The 23,153-nt window shown below is 39.8% G+C and overlaps 1 protein-coding gene across 1 annotated transcript in view; it reads left to right on the forward strand.

The window, feature by feature from the left end:
- Positions 1-23,153, forward strand: part of LOC115100267 (probable ATP-dependent DNA helicase HFM1) — a 109,961-nt gene that overhangs the window by 1,010 nt on the left and 85,798 nt on the right. The window contains exon 2 of the mRNA XM_029618643.1: positions 15,174-15,274. Within this exon, the coding sequence (XP_029474503.1) occupies positions 15,204-15,274 (71 nt within the window). The 5' untranslated portion in view covers positions 15,174-15,203. The remainder of the gene's footprint in view (positions 1-15,173; positions 15,275-23,153) is intronic.

Here is a 23,153-nt window from a genome sequence, read left to right on the forward strand (position 1 = left end):
ATCTCCGAAAGAACCGCCTGGAGGCGCTTGAACGTCCAGGCGATAATGTCTCGCAAAGGTATGGAGCGACTTCCAAGTCGCCGCTCTACAGATCTCCTGAGTTGAAACTGCGCTGTTCTCCGCCCAGGACGCCGCCTGTGCGCGGAGAGAATGGGCTTTAACCCCCATGGGAGGTTGCTTACGGACCCCAATATATGAGGCAGCGATCGCCCCCTTCAACCAACGGGCGATGGAAGATTTGGACGCCATGCGCCCTTTTCTGGGGCCCAACCAAAGAACAAAGAGATGGTCAGATATATGAAACTCATTCGTAACCTCCAGATATCGCATCAGACATCGCTTAATGTCCAGTTTGCGCAGCTCCCTAGACTCGCTCGCATCAAAGGAAGGTAATTCGACCGACTGATTGAGATGAAAGCCGAGACCACCTTAGGGAGAAAAGATGGGACCATGCGCAAGGACACCCCTTCCCCAGAGAAACGGAGGTAGGGCTCCCGACAGGATAACGCCTGAAGCTCTGATATCCGTCGCGCCGAACTAACCGCCACCAGGAAGATAGTCTTGAAAGTGAGATCCTTGAGAGAGGAGTCTCGCAGGGGCTCGAAAGGTGGACCACTAAGCGCCCTCAGGACTAAGTTCAGATTCCAAGATGGACAAGGAGGACGTAGCGGGGGTTTAAGTGCTTGACCCCTTTGAGAAAACGGCCAACATCCGGATGGGAAGAGAGAAGCGACCCCATCTCGCAATGCAGGAACGCACCTAGAGCCGCCACCTGCACCCGTACCGAGTTATACGCAAGCCCAAGTCCAGTCCCTCCTGCAGGAACGAGAGAATCTGTGGGACAGACGCGTTTGAGGGCTGAATGTTGTGCGACCCGCACCAAGTCTCGAAAACCTTCCAGACCCGGATATAAGTTACCGAAGTAGACTGCTTGCTCGCCCGCAGTAGAGTCGAAATGACTTCTTCTCGGTAGCCTCGCCGTCTCAGCTTGCGCCTCTCAAAAGCCAAGCCGCTAGACAGAAGCGATCTGCCTGCTTCAAAAATATGGGACCCTGCCGGAGTAGATGCGGAAGGTGACTGAGGCGTACCGGACCCTCCGTGGCTTAAGAGAAGAAGGTCCGCAAACCACGGACGGTGGGGCCACTCTGGCGCCACCAGAACTACCGGACCTTGATGGATCTCTATCCTCCGGACTACCTTTCCCACCAGAGGCCATGGGAGAATGACGTACAGTAGGACGTGCCTTGGCCACGCAGGACTAGAGCATCGACCCCTTCCGCGCCATGCTCCCTTCTGCGGCTGAAGAATCGCGGGGCCTTTGCATTGCTTGCGGTGGCCATGAGATCCAGGTGGGGGCAACCCCAGCGAGAGACTATCAGATTCATCGCTTCGTCCGATAATTCCCACTGTGTGATGAATTAATGTTTATTTTGATATTGTCAGTTTAAATTCATCATGTATCAGCGAGCCGGTGGCATTACGTAAAGCTGAGAAATAATTCCCTGATGCAGGCGGTTGGAGGACCGCCGAAACGCCATGGCGTCGAGCATGTTATGAAGCAAGTTTCTTTGGATGTGCTGTAAAGCAAGTTTGAGCGTGCTGTGAAGCAAGTATCCTTGGGTGTGCTGTGAGGCCAGTTCCTCCTTGGAAGAGGAGTATATGATTGACAACTTCAGCTAGCAGTCCTCATGGGCAGACTGTGAAGCTATATAGCAAGTTTGAATATGCTGTGAAGAAAGTTCTTTGGGAGTATATAGTTAACAATTATAATCAGCAGTCCTTGCGTTTAAGGCACACTTATCCGGAGGAATTGAGCACTGTAACCAGCAAGTATTTAATTGACGATGCCAAGGATATATGGATTTTGAAAACACATGTTTATTGTTCCCATGACATTTTCTTGTGTGGAAAACTGTTAATATATTTATTGCAATTGTAAAAATTGTTTTGTGGGGGTAGTCATGGGCATGTATTTTATTGGGTAGGTATGAATGGGGTGAGTTTGTGAATGGGATATGTTTGTGTGAATGAGCAATTAAGAGATGTTGTTTCATTAGGTGAGGGAGTAGTGTGTATTACCTGTTGAAACCTTTATAGGATAACATTTGTGGAATAAATAAAAGTTTGTATTTTCTCTAAAGGGGTGATATATTCTGATAAAAGGTTATTAGTGAGCTGGGTAAAGACAAATGGGTGGCCTGTATAGGGTATTTACCTCTTCTTGAGTTAACAAGAATGGATCTGACCCAGAAAGAATGAATGAGAGGATGGCTGGAGACCTGAACTAGATATGTAAACAAGACTTGTATGGGCCATGCTGGAGCTATAAGAATTAGATGGGTCCCGTTCTTCAGTACTTTTTGCACAGTTTTGGCTATTAAGGCAATTGGTGGAAAAGTATACCTGAGATCCGCATTCCAGGCAAGCAAAAAAGCATCCTGAGCACTTATGAGTTTGCAGGAAAGAATAAACAAAACTTTTCTAGCTTTCTCTTTTGCTCTGATGAAAATTGGTTGATTACTGGAAATCCCCAGAGACTGAATAGTCTGTCTGCTGTTGATTGCTGAAGGGACCATTCGTGTGGATAAAGATTCTGCTTAAGCAATTTGCCGATGTGTTTGAGATTCTGGGAAGGTAGGTTGCTTGCAGTACAGCTTGATGTTTGCATGCCCAGTCCCATATTATTATCGCTTTTTTACTCCTGGGGGAATTCTTTGCAAAAAAATGTAAAATTCTGCAAACTTTATATTGGTCAAAATAACCCAATTTACATGACAGTCTTTAAATAATGTGCAAACAGACGAAAACCCTATAACTGACACTCCATTTATACTCAAGCAAGGGCACAAATTATACTTTACAAATATGCAAGGCACCCACTGCTCTCATTACACCAACTTTTGGCGACTCACTCCTTTCATGACCTTCATAATAGGCATCATTGTGCGGTAACTCGTACCATTTGCTCACTCTGCCTTATTTATAATCATTGGTCAGTCCATATATTTTTTTAGAAATTTTTTGTACTGAAAATTTAAAGTGCTCTGTGCTTTTGCCACTATTTCAATGAACTTATTTTGTATAAAGAATATCACTTAGCTCATGAATCCAGTTTGTAATGGCTGTTATTTGTCCAAATTGCACATGAGAGCTACAATGGTGGAGAACTGAAACATCGCCCTTGAAGAAGGACGACCACGTCCGAAACATTGTACAGTGTCGGGCACGGACACAACATGGCAATGTGGAGACGAATCACGTTGCTATAGACTATCGGATGTGCAATTTGGACAAATAACAGCCATTACAAACTGGATTCATGAGCTAAGTGATATTCTTTATACAAAATAAGTTCATTGAAATAGTGGCAAAAGCACAGAGCACTTTAAATTTTCAGTACAAAAAATTTCTAAAAAAATATATGGACTGACCAATGATTATAAATAAGGCAGAGTGAGCAAATGGTACGAGTTACCGCACAATGATGCCTATTATGAAGGTCATGAAAGGAGTGAGTCGCCAAAAGTTGGTGTAATGAGAGCAGTGGGTGCCTTGCATATTTGTAAAGTCTTTAAATAATTACATTTTAAATTAATACAGAAAAAAGTTATTACTTAAAGATGCAGAATTTTAACTTTTGAGCAGAATTTCCCTAGAAATTCACTGTAAGAGTGGCCCTTCCACTTGCTCGCCCTACTCCCCTGGCCACTTTGCCCTCTCAGGCCTCCAACTCCCCCACCTGCCAGTATCTCTCTCCTCCATCTCTTGGCTCAACCCTTTCCACTCTTATCACCACTCCCAGAGTTTGACCCCGTTCTCAGTACTGCCCCTCACACAGGCTCCCTCTGTTCCTCCCTCTCTCACACATGTGCTCCCTCTCTCTAGTGCACATACACATATCCTCATACAGGCTCCCTCTCTCTTACATACACACCCTCACAGGATGCAGCCTGTTCTCATCTCAGGGACAAAATTACTCAACTTACTTCTCAACACATTCAATCAGGATCGCAAAGTATACTAACCAAACTAACCAAAACCAGGGAAGATCTACATAGATTGGAATCTGATCAACTAGTACATCAACTAAATATTACCCGCCAGGTCCATTTTGAGGGAGGGAATAAGGCTGGAAAACTTTTAGCACACCAATTGAAAAAACTCGCCTATCAAAATCACATCCTAAAAATAAAAAATGAAAAAGGCCAAATAGTCTCTACTAATTCAGAAATCACCCAACAATTCCTTAAATGTTACCAAACCTTATATGTGGCCGAACAGCATATATCAACTTCTGACATTGATAGCTATTTACAATCCTTGACCCTTCCGAGGCTCATGGAGGATATGCGCAACATACTTAATACAGAGGTCACAACCCCCGAGATTCTCATGGCCATTAAAACTCTTAGTGGGTAAGACCCCAGGACCAGATGGCCTCACGGCTAAATTTTATAAATCCTTTGGTCCTCTTCTGGTACTCCACTTGCAAAAGCATTTTAATTATCTGCGTGAGGGGGGTTTACTACTACCAGATTCAAATAAAGCGGGAATTATAATCCTCGCTATACCAGGAAGAGACCCTGCTTTATGTGCCTCCTACTGGCCCATATCATTGATTAATTTAGATCTTAAACTACTAGCTAAAATATTAGCAGACAGGCTAAATTGCTTCATTGCAAAAATCATTCACCCCGACCAAGCAGGCTTCATACTGGGACGAATGGCAAGTGACAACGTGTGGAAGATCCTTAATATTCTCTAGGGAATCTCCCAAAAACATCTGATTATCTTCTCCTGGCCATTGATGCTGAAAAGGCCTTTGATATGGTCCATTGGCCTTTTCTCTTCCACACGCTCACAACTATGGAATTTGTTGACCCATTTCAAAATTGACTGAAGGCACTTTATCACTCCCCCACAGCACGCCTGAAAATAAATGGTCAATATTCCTCTCTCTTTCAAATTCAGCGGGAAACTCGGCAGGGGTGTCCACTCTCCCCTATTCTTTTTGCTATTTTCTTGGAACCCCTAGCCATACATATACGAACCAACCCCAAAATTGAAGGTTTTTCTCTTAATACACATCAATATAAATTATCGCTATTTGCCGACGACATTTTATTTACAGTTGGTCAACCAGCCACCACTCTACCAGAGATAGAAACAGAACTTGCATGTTATAGTGCGGTCTCTGGATTTAAAATTAATTGGGATAAGTCTGAGATCTTGAATATCTCATGTACTTCACATCTAGTCACTCTTCTCATCCCTTCAAATGGGCACCCCATAAGTTGAAATACTTGGGGGTTAACTTGAGTAAACATTTATTTCAGCTTAACTATACCCCCTACTTAATAGTATTGATCAGGATCTAATCAGGTGGAACTCTCTGCCGCTAATCTGGTTGGGCCATCTGGCGACCTTGAAAATGAATGTTCTGCTACGACTACTGTATCTCTTGCAGACTTTACCCATTCCTATTAGTAATGCCACACTGAAAGGATGGCAGAAGAAACTACTCCACTTCTTGTGGAAATGTAGACCTCCGAGGATAACCAGAATGGTTCTTTTCCAAACTAAAGCCCAAGGAGGCTTAGGACTCCCTAATCTTGCTTGGTATTTTGCTGCAGCTCAACTAAGTACCATTATTGACTGGCACCATACTACAGATGTTAAATCATGGGTCCAGCTGGAACAAACTTGCTTACAGGATATGCTTATCTCTGCTCTTATTTGGCAACCCAGCAATACTTGGCAACTGACGTCTACCATGTCGCCATACACCAGACACACTCTCAATGTTTGGCGCCCTTGGAAAAGAAAGCTGGTGGGTGAGGCGGTTTATTTCTCCCAGACTTCCTTATTTCATAACAAATCCTTTTCTCCAGGCCTCCCCAAAACAGCCTATCTTACATGGAAAGCTCAAGGATTACATCAAATATCCCATCTCTTCTCGCATGGTTCATATACTCCTTTCACTACTCTTCAAAAGGACTATAAATTTACCATGACTGAGTTTCTTCCCTATATGCAACTTTGCCACTTTATTCATAAGATCCTATCCACCAAGAGAACTCTATTTGAGGGATATTGCACCAATCCCACTACATCTGGGGGCTTAATTTCTAAATTATACAAGTTATTGATGTCCAGCCCACCATCTAAACCTGCACATATAGCGGCTTGGGAACATGACATAGACCGCTCAGTCTTCCATTCATCCTTGGAATATATCTTCACACGCCATTCGCAGGGCTCCATCTTGGCACAGATTATGGAAGCTAATTTCATAGTCTTATACTGCTGGCACCTCACCCCGGTTCGTCTAAGCCACTTTTGTTCCTCCAATACACCACACTGCTGGCGTAATTGTCATCAATTGAGAAAGTATTTACATATTTAGTGGGACTGCCTTCTCATTCAAACTCTGTGGACCTATGTTTCCAGGATCCTGACGGAGATCCTTGAGATGCCAATTCATCTCACTAAGGACCAAGCACTTCTCTTCCTCTTTGATGAGGCGTTAACATCACAGGCTCAAATTCTCATACAACAGGTTTGCACCGCCACAAAAATGGAAATAGCATGTACTTGGAAAAGACCCATCCCACCGACATTTTCTGAACTTTTAACCCATCTGGATAGGGTGTGTACTCTTTATCGCCTAACTGCACTTAAATATCATCTTACGAAATTTTATAGCATTTGGAATCCATACACATCTTGGAGACATTTGTCATTTTCAACGTCTACTCCTTAACCAATGTTTCTTATTGCGTTTGTTACAACAGAATATTTCACCACAGTTTCTTCAGCAATCTTTACCAATGTATTACTATTGATCAATAGTTGTGTAGCATGAAAGAAAGGGGGGAATGGGGGGAAATATGAAAACTGGAAAATGCTGTTTTAATGTGATGTTGTTTATTCCTTATGCTTGTATATGTAACTGAACAGCAGCAAAAAAACAAAACAAAACAAAAACCCTTCTATCCTTTTTCCTTCTATTAACTTCAACACAATCCCCAATAGGGAGCTGCATGTCCACCATCTGCTGGAGACGGAGAATACTGGCAGGCTGTCTGTCGGCAGAAAAGGACCAAATGGTCCATCCAGCAAGCTTATGGTAATGTCTGCTGCTCCCTGCAGGTTACCCCATGCTTATCAGTTTTCCACACTGTAAAAGACAGGGCCCTCGTTGGTTGGTGTTTGAATCCAATTCCCATTATGCCTTGCCACTGAAGCAGAAAGCAATGCTAGAATTGATCAACAGTATCAAGCATTATTAGTTTAGGGTAGTAACAGCCGCATCAGCAAGCTACCCTCATACTTGTTTCTCTAGACCGTATAAGTTGGGGCCTTTGTGGGTCACTGTATGAATCCAATTCCCCTTTTACCCTCTGTTCTTGAAGCAGAGAGCAATGATGGAGTTACATCAAGCAATGATGAAGTAGCATCAACAGTATCGAGGCTTATTGGTTGAAGGGTAGTAACCACCACACCAGCAAGTTACTCCATGCACTCTTTTCTTTTTTTCCATTCTTCAGCCTTTAAGGATCCACAATATTTATCCCATGAAGTTTTGAATTCTTTCACTGTTTTGGTTTTCACCACCTCCTCCAGGAGGGCATTCCAGGCATCCACCACCCTCTCCATGAAGAAATATTTTCTGAGCTGGTTCTGAGAGTTTCATTTCATGGCCCCTAGTTCTACTGATTTCTTTCCAATGGAAAAGGTTTGATGTTTGTACATCATTAAAACCTTGCAGGTATCTGAATGTCTGTATCTTATCACCCCCGTGCCTCCTCTTTTCTAGGATATACATATTCATATCCTTCAGTCTCTCCCCATAGATCTTCTGATACGGACTCCACACCTTCTCTGGACCGCCTCCATCCTGTCACCATCCTTTTTGAGATAAGGGTTCTAGACTTGAACATAGCACTCCAGGTGAGGCCTCACCAAGGACCTATACAAGGGCATCACCACATCCATTTTCTTACTTATTTATTTATTTATTTATTTATTTAAAGGCTTTTATATACCGGAGTTCATGCACTAGTGCATACCACTTCGGTTTACACAGAACAAGGAACAGAAAATTACATCAAACAGATTGAACAATTAAACAAATATACAATTACATCCAACGATTGGGTATAAATAACATGGCTAACTTAGTAGGAACTTAGAGTTTGAGGTAAAGGAGAGAAATAGTACCAGGTGGTAACAGAACAATGTTAATAGCTAAATAATAAATATAAATAGTAAATACAAATTCTTATAATAAATACAGATGCTTACAGATTACAGTCTTCATGAAAAGTTTACGTCTACAGAAGGGTTAAGTAAATAAGAACTGGCGGTTATTTCTTTAGGAGTGAAGACTTCAAAAACTGAGGTTACATCTGGATTAAGAGGTATTGGTGTAGCATGCTCAAATATTTAATGATTTGGAATTGTGAGACCAAGGATAAAATTAGGAGTTGTTTGATATGATTATAAAAGCGAGAATGATTCAAGTTCTGGGACGTGGTTCTGAGCTAGACCTTTAAGTGTAGGCTTTTGTAAAGAGCCAGGTCTTGATTTTCTTTTTGAATGTTCAAGTACACGTTTCGAGGCGAATGTCCGTGGGGAGGGCATTCCAATGAAGGGGGCTGGCAGTCGAGAATGCACGTTTCTTGAGTGAGGACTTGGCTGAAGGTACATGTAAGGTGCCTAAGTATCTGTTTCTGATTGGTCTTGAAGACTCGTGTAGGCGAAGTGGAAGGCTTAGATCTAGCGACGTTTGTGAATGGATGTTCTTGTGTGTTATAGTTAGCACTTTGAAATGATTCTGGATCTGATGGGGAGCCAGTGTAAGTGTTTTAGTATGGGTGTTATGTGTTCACTTCTGCTGGTGTTAGTAAGAATCCTTGCTGCGGAGTTCTGCAACATTTGTAGAGGTTTTGTGGTAATGGTTGGAAGGTCTATAAGCAGAGAGTTGCAGTAATAGATTTTGGAAAATAGTATTGTTTGGAGGACTGTTCTGAAGTCCTGAAAATGCAGGAGAGGTTTCAGCTTTTTCAGAATATGTAGTTTATAATCGCATTCTTTCGTTGTGTTCTTGACAAATTCTTTGAGGTTCAGCCTTTTGTCTAAGGTGACCCCAAGGTCTCTTACTTGAGTGGAATTGATCATTGGTGGTGAGGTTAGGTTGTTTGTAGGCTGAAGGTTCTCATCTGGAGTGATAAGCAAAAGTTCTGTTTTTGACATATTAAGTACTAGGTTAAGGCTAGATAGGAGTGAGTTTATGGACTGTAGACAATTGTTCCAGAAGTTGATGGTGCTGGAGATGGAGTCAGTGATTGGCAGCAGAATCTGAACATCGTCTGCGTATATGAAGTGTGTGACCTTAAGACTTGAGAGTAGATGACATAGGGGGAGAAGATAGATGTTAAAGAGGGTGGGGGAGAGAGAGGATCCTTGGGGAACTCCGAAAGAGGATTTGACCGGGAGGGAATCCTTGTTGCTGATTCTGACCTTGAAAGTCCTATTGTGTAGGAAGGATCTGAACCATTCCAGGGCTGATCCTGAGATGCCTATGTCTGAGAGCCGGTCGATCAGGATAGAGTGTTTTACGGTATCAAACGCAGCTGATAGGTCGAGGAGAATCAGGAGGTATGGGGTCTTTTTCTCCAGACCTACGAGGACTCTGTCAGTTAGAGAGGTTAGGAGGGATTCCGTACTAAGGGATTTGCGGAATCCGAATTGGGCTGTTGTGAGTATTTTATGCTGTTCTAGGTATTCAGATAACTGTTTGTTGACTATCCTCTCCATAAGTTTGGCTACAAATGGAATTTTCTTACTAGTTATTCCTCTCTCTATGCAGCCTAGCATCCTTCTGGCTTTAGATATTGCTTTGTCACATTGCTTTGCCATCTTCAGATCATCAGACACTATCACACCTAGGTCCCTTTCACAGTCCGTGCTCATTAGTCTTTCACCGCCCATCACATAAATCTCTTTTGGATTGCCGCACCCCAGATGCATGACTCTGCACTTCTTGGCACTGAATCCCAGCTGCCAAATCTTTAATCACTCTTCAAATTTTTTTAAATCACTTTTCATTTTCTCTATTCCTTCAGACATTCCACTCTGTTTTACATCTTAGTATCATCCGCAAATAGACAAGTTTACCTTCTATCCCTTCCGCCAGGTCGCTCACAAAGATATTGAACAGAATCAGCATTGCTCCGTCACCATCTACTAGTAGAGATGCATAATCAACTGGTTCTGGATCCACCTGTCTGAATGCTAAGAAATTTTTTTTTTATTATTTTATTCAATTGGCAAGGTAGAGGAAGAACAGGCTGTAAAGAAATATTTCCTAAGGTTGCTCCTGAATCTCTTTCACCCTCATCCCATGACACCTCATTTTAAAGCCTCCTTTCTGCTGAAAAAGGCTCACCTCCTGTGCATGGAAACCTTTGAGATAGTTAAATGTCTATCATATCTCTCCTATCTTGCCTTTTCTCTAGGGTGTAAATCTTTAAGACCCTTGTCTTTGAATGAAACGTCATCTCTTGTGCCCCAATATTGAACCAAACCATCCGGTGATACTGGATCCCAGATGATCATCCAATACAATCTCAGAAATATTGTCCCCCATTCAAAAGTTCCATATCTTTGTTAACATCGGTCATGACAAACTAAACATTCAGCTCAAGTTATGGATTCTATTACTTCTACTCATAATTCTAAGATTACTGCTTTGGATCAATGGATTGAGGCACTTCAATTAGCTCAGAACGGCCTTGTACAATCAGATTTAATCAATACTAAAAGATTGGAAAATATGGAAAATGCTCTCAGAGTATTAAACCTGAGAGTTTTAAATTTCCCTTGGGTTAAGCTTATGACATCTCATGATTTGTTTAAGAAGTATCTACAGGAAGTTCTGCAATTCTCAGCGGACTCTTTTCCACCTATATCTCAGATTTACTTTACCTCTCAAGAGAAGAAATCTGGTTCTTCCAATATATTACAAGAGAACTTTTGTCCGACGGTCCCTGTAAAAAAACTTTTTGTGTTCTTGGAATCTTTAGGGACAGACCAAGTGGAAAACCGTGGAACTTTGTTTGTTGCGTTTATTTTTCCATCTGACTGTGATTCCATATTGAAGTTGTTTCTCCGTAATTGTGATAAGTTGTTTTTTGGTCAGAAAATATGGATATATCCTGACATTAACAGGGCCACCCAACAACGTAGAAAGAGATTTCTTGAGATGAGCCAAGAAGCACATCAACTAGGAGCTAATATAGTGATTCGTTATCCTTGTAAATGTGTCTTAAGATTTCAAAATAACAGATATGGGTTTTTTTCAGCCTTCTCAGCTCTGCTTTTTTCTTGATTCTCATTCACCCTTAGATAATACTAGCCAAATTGTAAGTTGAAGTATATTGTGAATGTGTTCTGGAGCCTCTCTATATTTCTTTAATTTTTACTTCTTAAGGGGGTGCAGCTAATCCTTGACCCCCCCCCCCTTATATTTCTTTGTATAGCAGCCATTGGGGTAAAAGATAGTTAGATTTTCTTTTTAAAATTATATTCCTTTTTCTTTATATGGGACTCCATGAATTTGTATTGCATTGATATGCTGTATTGCTATCTAAACTTAATAAAAATAAAATTAAAAAAAAATAAATATTGTCCTTGTTGGTAAGCACCAGATCCAGTATCTCTACCTCCCGTTTGGGTTCCGTTACCAGTTGACAGAACAGTTCTTGCAGAGAATCCAGCATCTCCCTGCTTCTGAAAGCTGGGATGACCCAATTAACATCCAACAGAATGAAATCCCTTAGCAAAGCACCTCCCCTTTCACAGCAATCCTGCGAATATCCTCCATTAAAGCTCTATCCATTTCTGCTGTCTGTGCTGAAGGTCTGTATATTTCATAAACAGTAGAAATGTGAGACCAACTGTATATATCCCACAATATGGAGATCAATTAGCTTTTATTTTTTATTCTTATTGTTTCAAAAAAGATGGTGTTCCAGTTTAATAAATCAGAAAATTCTTCAATATTTCAAAATTGTTTATAACAATAAATACGGGCTCACTCCCAGCTTAGAGATGTATAAACTGAGTCCCCTGACAAGGCCATGTTTCGCTGGATGGCTTCTTTAGGAGGGACCAGATTAGAAATAAACAAAAATACAAAAAAAGGAGCAATATATACAAACATATATAAAATATAGACAACAAGGAGCCACCATATACAAAATGTCAAACCATAAATGGGCTATTAGAATGAGGGATTGGACCATACCTGGAGAGAATAATGCAGACACTCACAGGAACACCTACACACAACTGTCAAAATGGTGACTTGAGAGGAGCAGCTGATATAGGAGAAGTATCAAAATGGTGCAAAAAGTGTCACATTACAGGAAAATCACCAATCGGAGAATCAAAAGGCAGATCAATCAATTTCCCAATTGAGCCCGAAAGGGGGTAGAATCTGGAGAGAAAAAAATCCTGCACTGTTCACATTGGACCAAGGTCTGTTACCATCACTCCACAACGATTTTTTTATTGATGGAATTTCAAGCATACATTTATTTTCTGATCTTAAAGAGTGAGAGGATTCATAAACCTGCAATATTGCAATCATCCAGCAATCAGGTCTGGACAAAATGTGTTCTTTGCATTGAAAAAAATGTCGAAGGAAAACCAAACAACTGCTGGAGTGGTGTAATAGTGAGATGAAAAAGGCAAGTAGAGCCAAAAGGGCATCATTCAAAACATGGAAAGCAGATTTAAATGAGAAAAATAGTCAAGAGTAACACTGGCAAATTAGATGTAAAAGAGTAATTAAGCAGGCAAGAGAGAATTTGAAAATAATCTAGAGGCAAAAACGAGTAACAATCTTTTTCAAGTACATTCAAAGCAAAGACCTGTGAAGAGTCAGTTGGGTTGTTAGATGATTGAGGGTTAAAAGGGGTGATCAGGAAGGACAAAGAAATAGAAAAACTAAGTAAATTCTTTGCCTCTCTTTATTAAGGAGGATGTCAAGGTCATATCCACACAGGAAACATTTTATGATGGTGATAACTTTGAGCAACTAGATGGAATCACTGTGAAACTGGAGGACGTAATAACTTAGATTGATAGACTAAAGAATAACAAATTACCAGGTCTGGATGGTATTCACTCTAGAGTTCTGAAGGAATTAAAAAATGAAATTGCGGACCTGTTTCTGGTGATTTGCTGCCTATAGTTTAAAACAGCCACGGTACCAGAAGACTCTAGGATGGCCAATGTGATGCCAATTTTTAAAAATGGCTCTAAGGGTGATCTGGGAACATATAGAAAAGTGAACCTGATCTGGGTGCCTGGCAAAATGAAGTTATTCTTAAAAAAAAAATTGATCACATAAATAGACATGGTTTAATGCTGGACAGGCAACATGAGTTTTGCAAAGGGAAGTCTCGCTTTACCAATTTATTAGATTTTTTTGAGGGTGTAAATAAACATACATATAAAGGTGAGCCAGTTGAATATTGTATTTTGGTTTTCAGTGTCATGAGAGACTCCTCAGGAAATTGGGAGGTCATAGGATCAGAGGTAGTGTTCTGTTATGGATTGGTAACTGGATAAAGGACAGGATAGGACTAAATGGTCGGTTTTCTGAATGGAGAAAGGACATTAGTGGTCTACCCCAGTGGTCTGTTTTGGGACCTGTACTATTTAGCATATCCATAAATGATCTGGAGAAAGGAATGATGAGTGGTGTGACCAGTTTTGCAGATGACACAAAATTGTTTTGAGTTATTAAAACAGCAGTGGATTGTGAAGAACTGCAGAAAGATCTTTATGAGATTAGGAGATTGAATTGCATCTGTCATTTAGAAGTCCAATGTGGACAAGTATAAAATAATACATGTAAGAAAAAATAATCTCCGCTAAAGGTACATGATGCTGGGTTCCATATTAGGAGTCACCACCCAGGAAAAGGACCTTAGAGTCCTTGTGGACAATACCTTGAAATTAGCTCAGTGTGCAGCTGTGGTCAAAAAGGCAAATAGAATGTTAAGAATTATTTGGAAAGGAATAGAGAACAAAACTGAGAATATCATAATGCCTTTGTATAACTCCATAGTGTGACCACACTTTTTGAGTATTGTGTGTAGTTCTGGTCACCTCATCTCAAAAAAGATATAGCAGATATGGAAAATATACAGAGAAGGGTGACAAAAATGATAAAGGGGATGGAACAGCTTCCTTATGGAGAAAGGCTGAACAGATTAGAGCTCTTTAGTTTGGAAAAGAGAAAACTGAGAAGGATATGATTGAATTTTTTAAAATCATGAGTGGAGTGGAACAGCTAAATAGTGAACGGTTATTTACCTTTCAAATAACACTAGGACTAGGGGACACTCCATCAAACCAGTAACCAGCAGATTTAAAACAAATTGTAGGAAGTTCTTTTTCACTTAATATGCAATCAAGCTATGGAATCTGGTGCTGAAAGACAAGATTAAGGCAACTAACATAGTGAGGGTCAAATGGGGATTGGACTGAAGGAATAGTCCTGAAGGAAAAGTCCATAAACAGTTATTAGCCAGGTAGACTTGGGAAAACCAGCACTTATCCCTGGTAGTGAGATATAAGGAATAGATCAACTATTGGGGATCTGATGGGCAGCTGTGACCCAGACTGGCCATTGTCGGAGGCAGAATGCTGGATGATGGACTTTGGTCTGACCCAGCATGGCTGTTCTTATGTTCCTTTGTTCCTTATTGTTGTTGTCATTTAAAAAATGTTCTCATCATCTATCTCACTATAAACTTGACTCATAAGTCATCTGGCTGTATCAATAGATTACACCTTTTGTTAGTACCTAAAAGATAATCTTTTGGGACCTGAGGAAGTATAAATTCTTTTAAGGTAGTCAAGAAATGTGTTGTTAGTCCAGTAAAGAGAGATTGCCTTTATTTATTTATTTTTTTGTTTGTTGACCATTTCTGTATGTACAAATGACATTATTGACATTGTTCTCAGGAAGTAGAAGAATGACTAAAATTGGAAAATAAATGAAAGACTACTTTTGCTTATTTGAGAGGGAAATAATTTTTAATTTTTCTGAATAAGTTTATAATACCACTGTTTTTGCCTTTTTTTGACAGGCTAATGAAAACTCATGCCTGATTGCAGCCATGCTTAAATCTAGAAACACTGGACTTTCTCTGGATAATTTGTTTTTCTTAAGACCAGATACAAAGGACATGTAAGTTTCCCCGACTGAATAAAGTAGCATATTTTAGGATATTTTCTTTCTGTGACAAAGAAAGAATTAGTTCGATGTTTCACATAAAATTATAATTTAACGTTAGCTTTTCAATGATTAAAGAAATACCATGTAATAGATGCAACCACAGTTTGCTGATTTTAATAAGTGAAATATATTTATACTTAAATCAGCAGTGCCTTTTGCTTGATGAACATTACAATTTACCACAAGAATGAAAAGTAATTTTTTGAAAATTGTTCCATTTTAGAAAAATAAATTAGACTTCCTCTTGAATTTTTGTGGAGCCTTGGTCTGCCTTCTCAAGTAGTAGCCAGTTGGTGGTCTAATAAGGGGAAGAGGTAGACCATAGGCACACCAGATATTTTCTTTATTCAAACTTAAGTTTAAGAGCATTTTTTTCCATAAAGGAGCCATTTTTCAAAATATACACAATTTTACACTTACAGTGTCCTGCTACTTTTGCTGGATTTGAATTTTGCTGTGAGTTTTATGTTGAAGTCTGTATATTGCACTGGTGATTTTATGTTGAAATTTGTATATTACTATGGGTGTTCATTTGTGATTAGGAAGGTGATTAATAAATGTAAAATAAAAAAGAAATCAAAGGCACCACTTCTTTATCGTGATAATACCCTACATATTTATTCAGTTTCATAAAAATTTGAATGACGCTTGTCGTTTGTTATTGAAACTAGATAAACAATCCCAAGGAAAGGAAATTTAGGAAACTGCAAGATCCAGCAAACTGATATGTAGATTACTTCAGTGAAAGAAACAGATAATTCAATCAATAAAAAAGAATTGGCATACACTAGCACAGAATACAAACCAGGATTACATACAGTAGTATACCTTTTGTTTATACAGTGTTGATGTAAGCAGGGGGAGGAGTCAAGATGGTGCCTGGGCAGGATGCTGATCTCTGAGCTTCTGCTGCTATTATTTTCTTAGTCATAATATGGGGGAAAAAGAAAGGCCAAATCTAAAGTCCACTCAGCTAAGCTACCAATGTCGGTGAAGGGACCAATCAGCTTTGTCTCTGTAGGCAGTTAGTGCCCCAGTGGAGCTGCGGTAAACTGGATACCTGAAGGAGAGCATGAGAATATATTGAGCTGCAAAGACAGGACTCCACTGGTGTCTCCATGTGTTACACCGTTTCTTTTGCGCCTCCCTTTGATCCACTCTGGAGCATATGAAGCTTCAGTTATGGCAAATTTTGGAGGCCAGGAGAAGGAAGATCTACAAGCACATCCCTGGATGTGGGACATGAAATCAGGTCATTTGATGGTATTCAGCTGTACAGTGACTTGTCCTCCCAGGGAATGGCTGCAGGGAGTCGAGGGGAAGGACAGGAGAGCTCCTATCCAAGAACTCCATTTCTGACATTGGTGGCTATACCCACAGCAGGAAAAGATGGGAGAGGAAAGTAATGCTGAAGGATATATGAACTGTTGCCATAAGGATGGAGGATACTTTAGTTCCGGGTGTTAGTAATTTGATAATTTTAGCTAGGACATCCAAAGAAAATTTGAGTCTCAAGACAAGATGATGGAGCTTATTGAAGGAAAGCCACCAATTTAGGGAGTCAGATTTCTGGTTGCAAACTTCGTGTGGTTTTTATGAAAGATAGTCTGGCTCTATATCAGTGGTTCTCCACCTTTTTTCTGTCGGGACACACCTGACAGATAGTTCTCACATGCGTGACACATCATCGTGAGTCTAAATGTAAACATATACTCTGTATCTTCAGGAACCGCCTGACCCCCCAGCAATGGGTGCAGAGCAGAACTAGGACATTCCCATTCAATTTACCATACAAAGTAGATATTTCTGGTGTCATCTCAGTATCAGCGACATAAATACTCTCTCCTACCAGGCGCAATAGCCCTCCTTTTCCACGAAAATCACGCAGAGGGGGCGGACTCCTACTCCTTATAAAAAAACATTATAACATGAAACTGATACATCTTAACCTCCCTTCAAAATTTGAAATTGCTCTACTGGAATCTAATTCTCTTCAAATCTGCTTGATTATTTATTTATTTATTTTTAATTTTTATATACCGGAATTCCTGTATGCAATACAAATCATTCCGGTTTACAAGTAACGAAAAGGTTGCCCTGGTCTGGGAGGTTAGACCGGGGTTTTGTACATAGAACATTGAACAATAACAATCAACCATTAAACATTATTACAAGGAACATTGAAGGTAAAAATAACATTTAGCAAATGGCAATTAACATTATTAGTGTTTTGGAATAGAATGTGTGTGTACAACTTTTTACAAGGAACTTTAGTAGTGAAGATAATCTGCAAATGTACTGTTATATAGTTTGTAAATAATGTACTGTTATATAGTATGTAAATAATGACTATTAAATCAATACTGCCCCCCAATACTGCCCCCCAAAACTCCTTGACACTGAGATCTCCACCCTGATTGAATTCCTCATTACCAATATCAATGTCAAAAAACCTTCCATTATACTTGGAGACTTTAATCTCCACACCAATAACTCTCCAAAATCACAAAATTATCAAACACTTCTTGACATGCTCTCCAGCCTCGACATGACTCAAATTATAAACAACCCTACTCATAAAGCAGGTAATACCCTAGATCTAATTTTCATCAACCATTACTTTTATAATCCTACTACATCTATCAAACCCGTCCCATGGTCTGATCACTATCTCATTAAATGCAATGCCCAAATTATCTCAAAAAAATCAACCGAATACAATACACCTCTATCTTTCAAATACAGACCCCCCTTCCAACTCAACTCTCTCAAACAAGAATTAGGAAAACAACTCACAAATTTAGACTTATCTAATATCCATAATGCCACCCAGTCCTGGTTTAATCTAACAAAACAAACTGCAAATAACATAAATCCAGAGAAAACAAAAATTATAAAACATAACAGAACAAAAAACAATCCCTGGTTCAACTCTGAACTCTCAAATTTAAAATCTAACCTCAAAAAACTGGAAAAAGAGTGGAGCAAATCCAAATGCCAAATAACCACTCAAAGATATCGCTCAAAACTTGCTGAATATAAGAAAGCAATTCTAAATGCTAAACGAGATTACTATAGCATAAAGATCAAAAATGCTACAAATAAATCAAATTCCCTCTTCAACTTAGTAAAGAACCTCATAGAAAACAACAACTCTTGCAAACAAACCTCCAATACTAACAACCTGAGCCAAGACCTGGCAAAGTTCTTTAAAAACAAAATTGACAAAATCTCAGACTCCTTCAACAACACTCCTTCTTTTAAGATCCCTCACAATACTTCTCCACCAACTTTCTGGTCAAAATTTGAACCAATTTCCAACATTCAATTAGAAAAATTACTTCAAAAAATAAACCCTGCTCGACATGAACTAGATGCTATTCCTACCCGTATCCTAAAGGAAATTTATTATAATTTCATCTCCAATCTTGGCATCACCTTCTTTCTTTATGCTGATGATATTCAACTTCTCATCCCCATAACATCTACCATTGAAGAAGCCATATTTCTCACAGGAAAATACCTCAACTCAAACAAAACCTTCCTCAACCAACTAAAGCTATGTTTAAATATGAACAAAACCGAATGGATCTTAATAAAAAGAAACTTCTCAACCCATTCCTCTCAAATTCCATACATTCAAATTGACAACTCCAACATACAAATGAAAAATCCAATAAAGGATCTTAGCATCTGGATCGATTATGACCTGAGCTTCAAGAATTGCATTGCTATAAAAACGAGAGAAGGCTTTCATAAACTCCAGATACTAAAACATCTGAAACCATTACTGTACCCGAATGACTTCAGAACAATTCTTCAGACCCTCATCTTCGCAAGCCTAGATTATTGCAACTCAATTTTCTTAGGTCTACCTAAAGCCTCCCTAAAACCTTTACAATTACTCCAAAATGCTGCTGCTCGAGTGCTATCCGGAAAGAAAAAGTTTGATCACATCTCCCCAACCATAAAAAACCTTCATTGGTTACCTATTTCACAAAGAATTAAATACAAATCCTTAACCATCCTACATAACGTAATTTACAAAGACAATAACTCATCCCTGGACAACATGATTACAATTCACAAATCACCCCGCTCTTCAAGATCTTCTGACAAATTACAGCTATTCATTCCTCCTCTCTCATCTGCAAAACTATCTTCTACTAGACATAGAGCCTTCTCTATAGCTGGACCAAAAGAATGGAACTCTATCCCAGGATACCTAAGTTCCATCAAAGAGCCCAAAAATTTCAAAAAAGAACTAAAAACATGGTTGTTTAGACAATCATACACTGAATGATATGACCCATATATACCAATCCCAACCTTCTTCCTAAACCCTTACTTCTTTAATAAGATGATGCAAACTAAACCTGTACTATTTCTTTCTAACATGTTATACTCTGCTGTTGCTGAGATGTTTTTATATATATATTTTTCTCTTTGTATTGTATTATGTTATAATTTATAACTGTTCATTGTATGAATTTGTTACACTGTAAACCGGAATGAAGGCACTTAGCTATATTTCGGTATAAAAAAAGAATACAAATAAATAAATAAAATAAATGATTATCAGCTGGTAGAAACATTACCCAATAATCAACATCATCAAGAAGGAAAGTAAATACTCTGAATTGGATGTTGTTATCCATCTGGGAACAAATGATCTTGCTAATAACAATATACAGGACGTACAGAAAGACTTCCAGGCGCTAGCAAAGCAGATCACACAAATAAATCCCAAATCTGCCTTTTTAGAAGTACTACTGGTTCACGTTAAAGGGGAGGACAGACTTAAACATATAACCTGTTTCAGTGCATGGCTCAAAGCTTGGTGTAAGAAACACAGTTTTGGATACATTGGAGACTGGAGGCTTGTATGGAATAGTAAAAGGCTCTATGCTAAGGATGGATTACACCTGTCAGTGGCAGGAAAAAAGATCCTTAGAGAGAAAATCAAATTCTACATCAAAAGACATTTAAACTATCTGTCAGGGGTGGCAGAAAAGATCTGGAAAGTCATTTTCCAAATCCATATCCTAATCCAAATCATAAGGGAATAGGTGAACAGGATAACAAAACTCAGGAAAAAAAAAAAGTCTAAGAAAAACAAAACCACGAAAGAGAGTAACTGGAAAGCTATGGGGTAGATTTTCTAAATCTACACGCGCGCGTACCTTTGTTTGCGCACCAGGCACAAACAAAAGTACGCCGGATTTTATAAGATACGCGTGTCTACACGCAAGGGGGTGCACATTTGTGCAACTTGCGCGCGCCGCCCGTTCCTTCCGAGGCCGCTCCGAAATTGGAGCGGCCTCGGAGGAAAGTTCCCTCCGAGGCCACTCCAACTTCGGAGCGGCCTCGGAGGGAACTTTCTTTCTACCCCCCCGCACCTTCCCCTCCCTTCCCCTACCTAACCCACCCCCCCGGCCCTATGTAAACCTTTCCCCTACCTTTGTTGTTAAAGTTATGCCTGCCAGCAGTCCGCTGGTGCGCCATCACCCGACCCAGGGGCTGGTCCGGAGGCCTGGACCACGCCCCCAGGCTGGCGCCACGCCCCCTCCAGGCCCCCCTTGCGAAGCCCTGGGACTTACGCGCGTCCCGGGGCTTGCGCGCGCCGCCGAGCCTATGCAAAATAGTCTCAACGCGCGCAGGGGGTTTTTAAAAGGGTTACGCGCGTACCCTTCTGCGTGTAACCCTTTTAAAATCTGGCTCAATGTGCGTAAATGCTCGCAGTCTGGGCAAGAAAATTCCAGAACTGCAAGCCACAATGGCAGAGGGAGACTTGGACATAGTTACAGTTACGGAGACATGGTTCACAAAATCACATGATTGGAAGACGGCCATATCGGGATATAACTTAAGAAAGGACAGGAAAGGAGGAGGAGTAGCACTTTATGTCAGAAACAATATCCAAGCTACAGAAATGCAAGGAAAGTGGGGCAAAGAAAAAACACTATGGGCAGTCCTAAAAAAAAGGAAGATGGTACACCCATTCTGACTGGAGTGTTGTTTTTTTTACAGACCTCCCAATCAAACAGAAGAGCTAGACAGTGGGTCTAATTAAAGACATCCAAAAGGTGGGAAAAAAAGGAGAAGTGCTGATTGTTGGTGATTTTAATATGCCAGGCATAGACTGGGAAATCCCTTCTGTGGAAACTAACAGGAGCAGACAGATTGAGGATGTCCTGCAAGGGGCTCAGCTCAATTGGTAAAGGAACCCACTAGAGAGGGAGTCATACTTGATTTAGTGTTAACTAATGAAGAGAATATTTTATTTAATTATTTATTTGTTCACTTTTGTATACCGGTATTCGTGGGGACATCATATCGGTTTACATCTATACAATAAAACATGACATGATCAAATTAAAATACATTCATAAAAGTATATAAATCATTAAATTATACTACATCTATATAAAATTAACTCAACTAGCTAAAAATATTAATTAAAATAAAGACAAAATAAAGTACAGTAAAATAGGTAAAAAAACTCAACATAAATAGAATAGAATGAAATATGATAAAATGAAATCAGATCAGAACGTATCAAATGTCCAGGTGGGAGCCCTTCTCAGCACCAGTGATCATAAAATGGTATGGTTCGAGATTGCAAATAAGATGAATACCAGTTACACACAGACCAGAGTATTGAATTTCAAAAATACAAACTTTGATGAAATGGGAAAGTACTTGGAAACAGAACTAAAAGACTGGGAGGAAAAGATGGGGGTAGAACAACAGTGGGCTAAACTAAAAGGTTTAATAAAGGCAATGAATCTTTGTTAAACAATTAAGCAAAAGTAAAAGAGAGAAAAAACAATCTGGTACAAAGAAACAAGTGGCTGATTTTATTTAAAAAAAAAAAAAAAAGGCATTCAAGAAATACCAAAGATCCCAAATAGAAGAACACAGCGTAGAATACCTGAAGAAACTGAGAGAAACAAAAAAAAAGAAATCAGAAAAGCAAAATGTCTGGCAGAGGAAAGAATTGCCAAAGAGGTTAAAAAGAGAAACAAATCATTTTTCTGAAACATCAGAGAAAAGAGGAAAGTCCAAAGAGGCATAATGAGATTAAGAGATGAGACAGATCAATATGTAGAGAGAGACATTGAAATGGCACAAATATTAAACAAATACTTCAGTTCAGTGTTCACCAAAGAAAAAGCAGGAGATGGACCACCGCTGGTTCATCTGACTGTAGATGCAAGTGTAAGAGTCGAAAAGTCAGTTACTGAAGAAAAGGTATGGGAAGAGCTAGAAATAATAAAAGTAGACAAAGCCATGGGGCCGGACGAAATTCATCCCAGTGTGCTGAGAGAACTCGGAGATGTGCTGGCAAGTCCGCCAAGTGCCCTGTTCAATAGATCACTAGATACAGGTGTGGTGCCAAAAGACTGGAGAAGAGCAGTGGTGGTACCGCTACACAAGAGTGGGAGCAGAGAGGAGCCTGGAAACTACAGGCTGGTTAGTCTTACCTTGGTGGTGGGAAAATTAATGGAGAAGCTATCGAAGGAAAGGATAGTAAACTATCTAGAATCCAAGAGATTGCTTGATCTAAGACAACATGGATTCACCGGGGGGATGTCCTGTCTGACGAATCTGATAGATTTCTTTGACTGTGTAACTAAAGAATTGAAACAGGGAAGAGCACTAGATGTGATCTACTTGGACTTTAGCAAAGCCTTTGATACGGTCCCACACAGAAGACTTGTAAACAAAATGAGAAGTTTAGGGCTGAGAGACAAGATGGTGATGTGGATTGCAAACTGGCTGACAGATAAAAGACAGAGTGTGATGGTGAATAGAACATACTCAGAAG

The sequence above is a fragment of the Rhinatrema bivittatum genome, chromosome 10 (assembly GCF_901001135.1).
Source record: "Rhinatrema bivittatum chromosome 10, aRhiBiv1.1, whole genome shotgun sequence".
NCBI lineage: Eukaryota > Metazoa > Chordata > Amphibia > Gymnophiona > Rhinatrematidae > Rhinatrema > Rhinatrema bivittatum.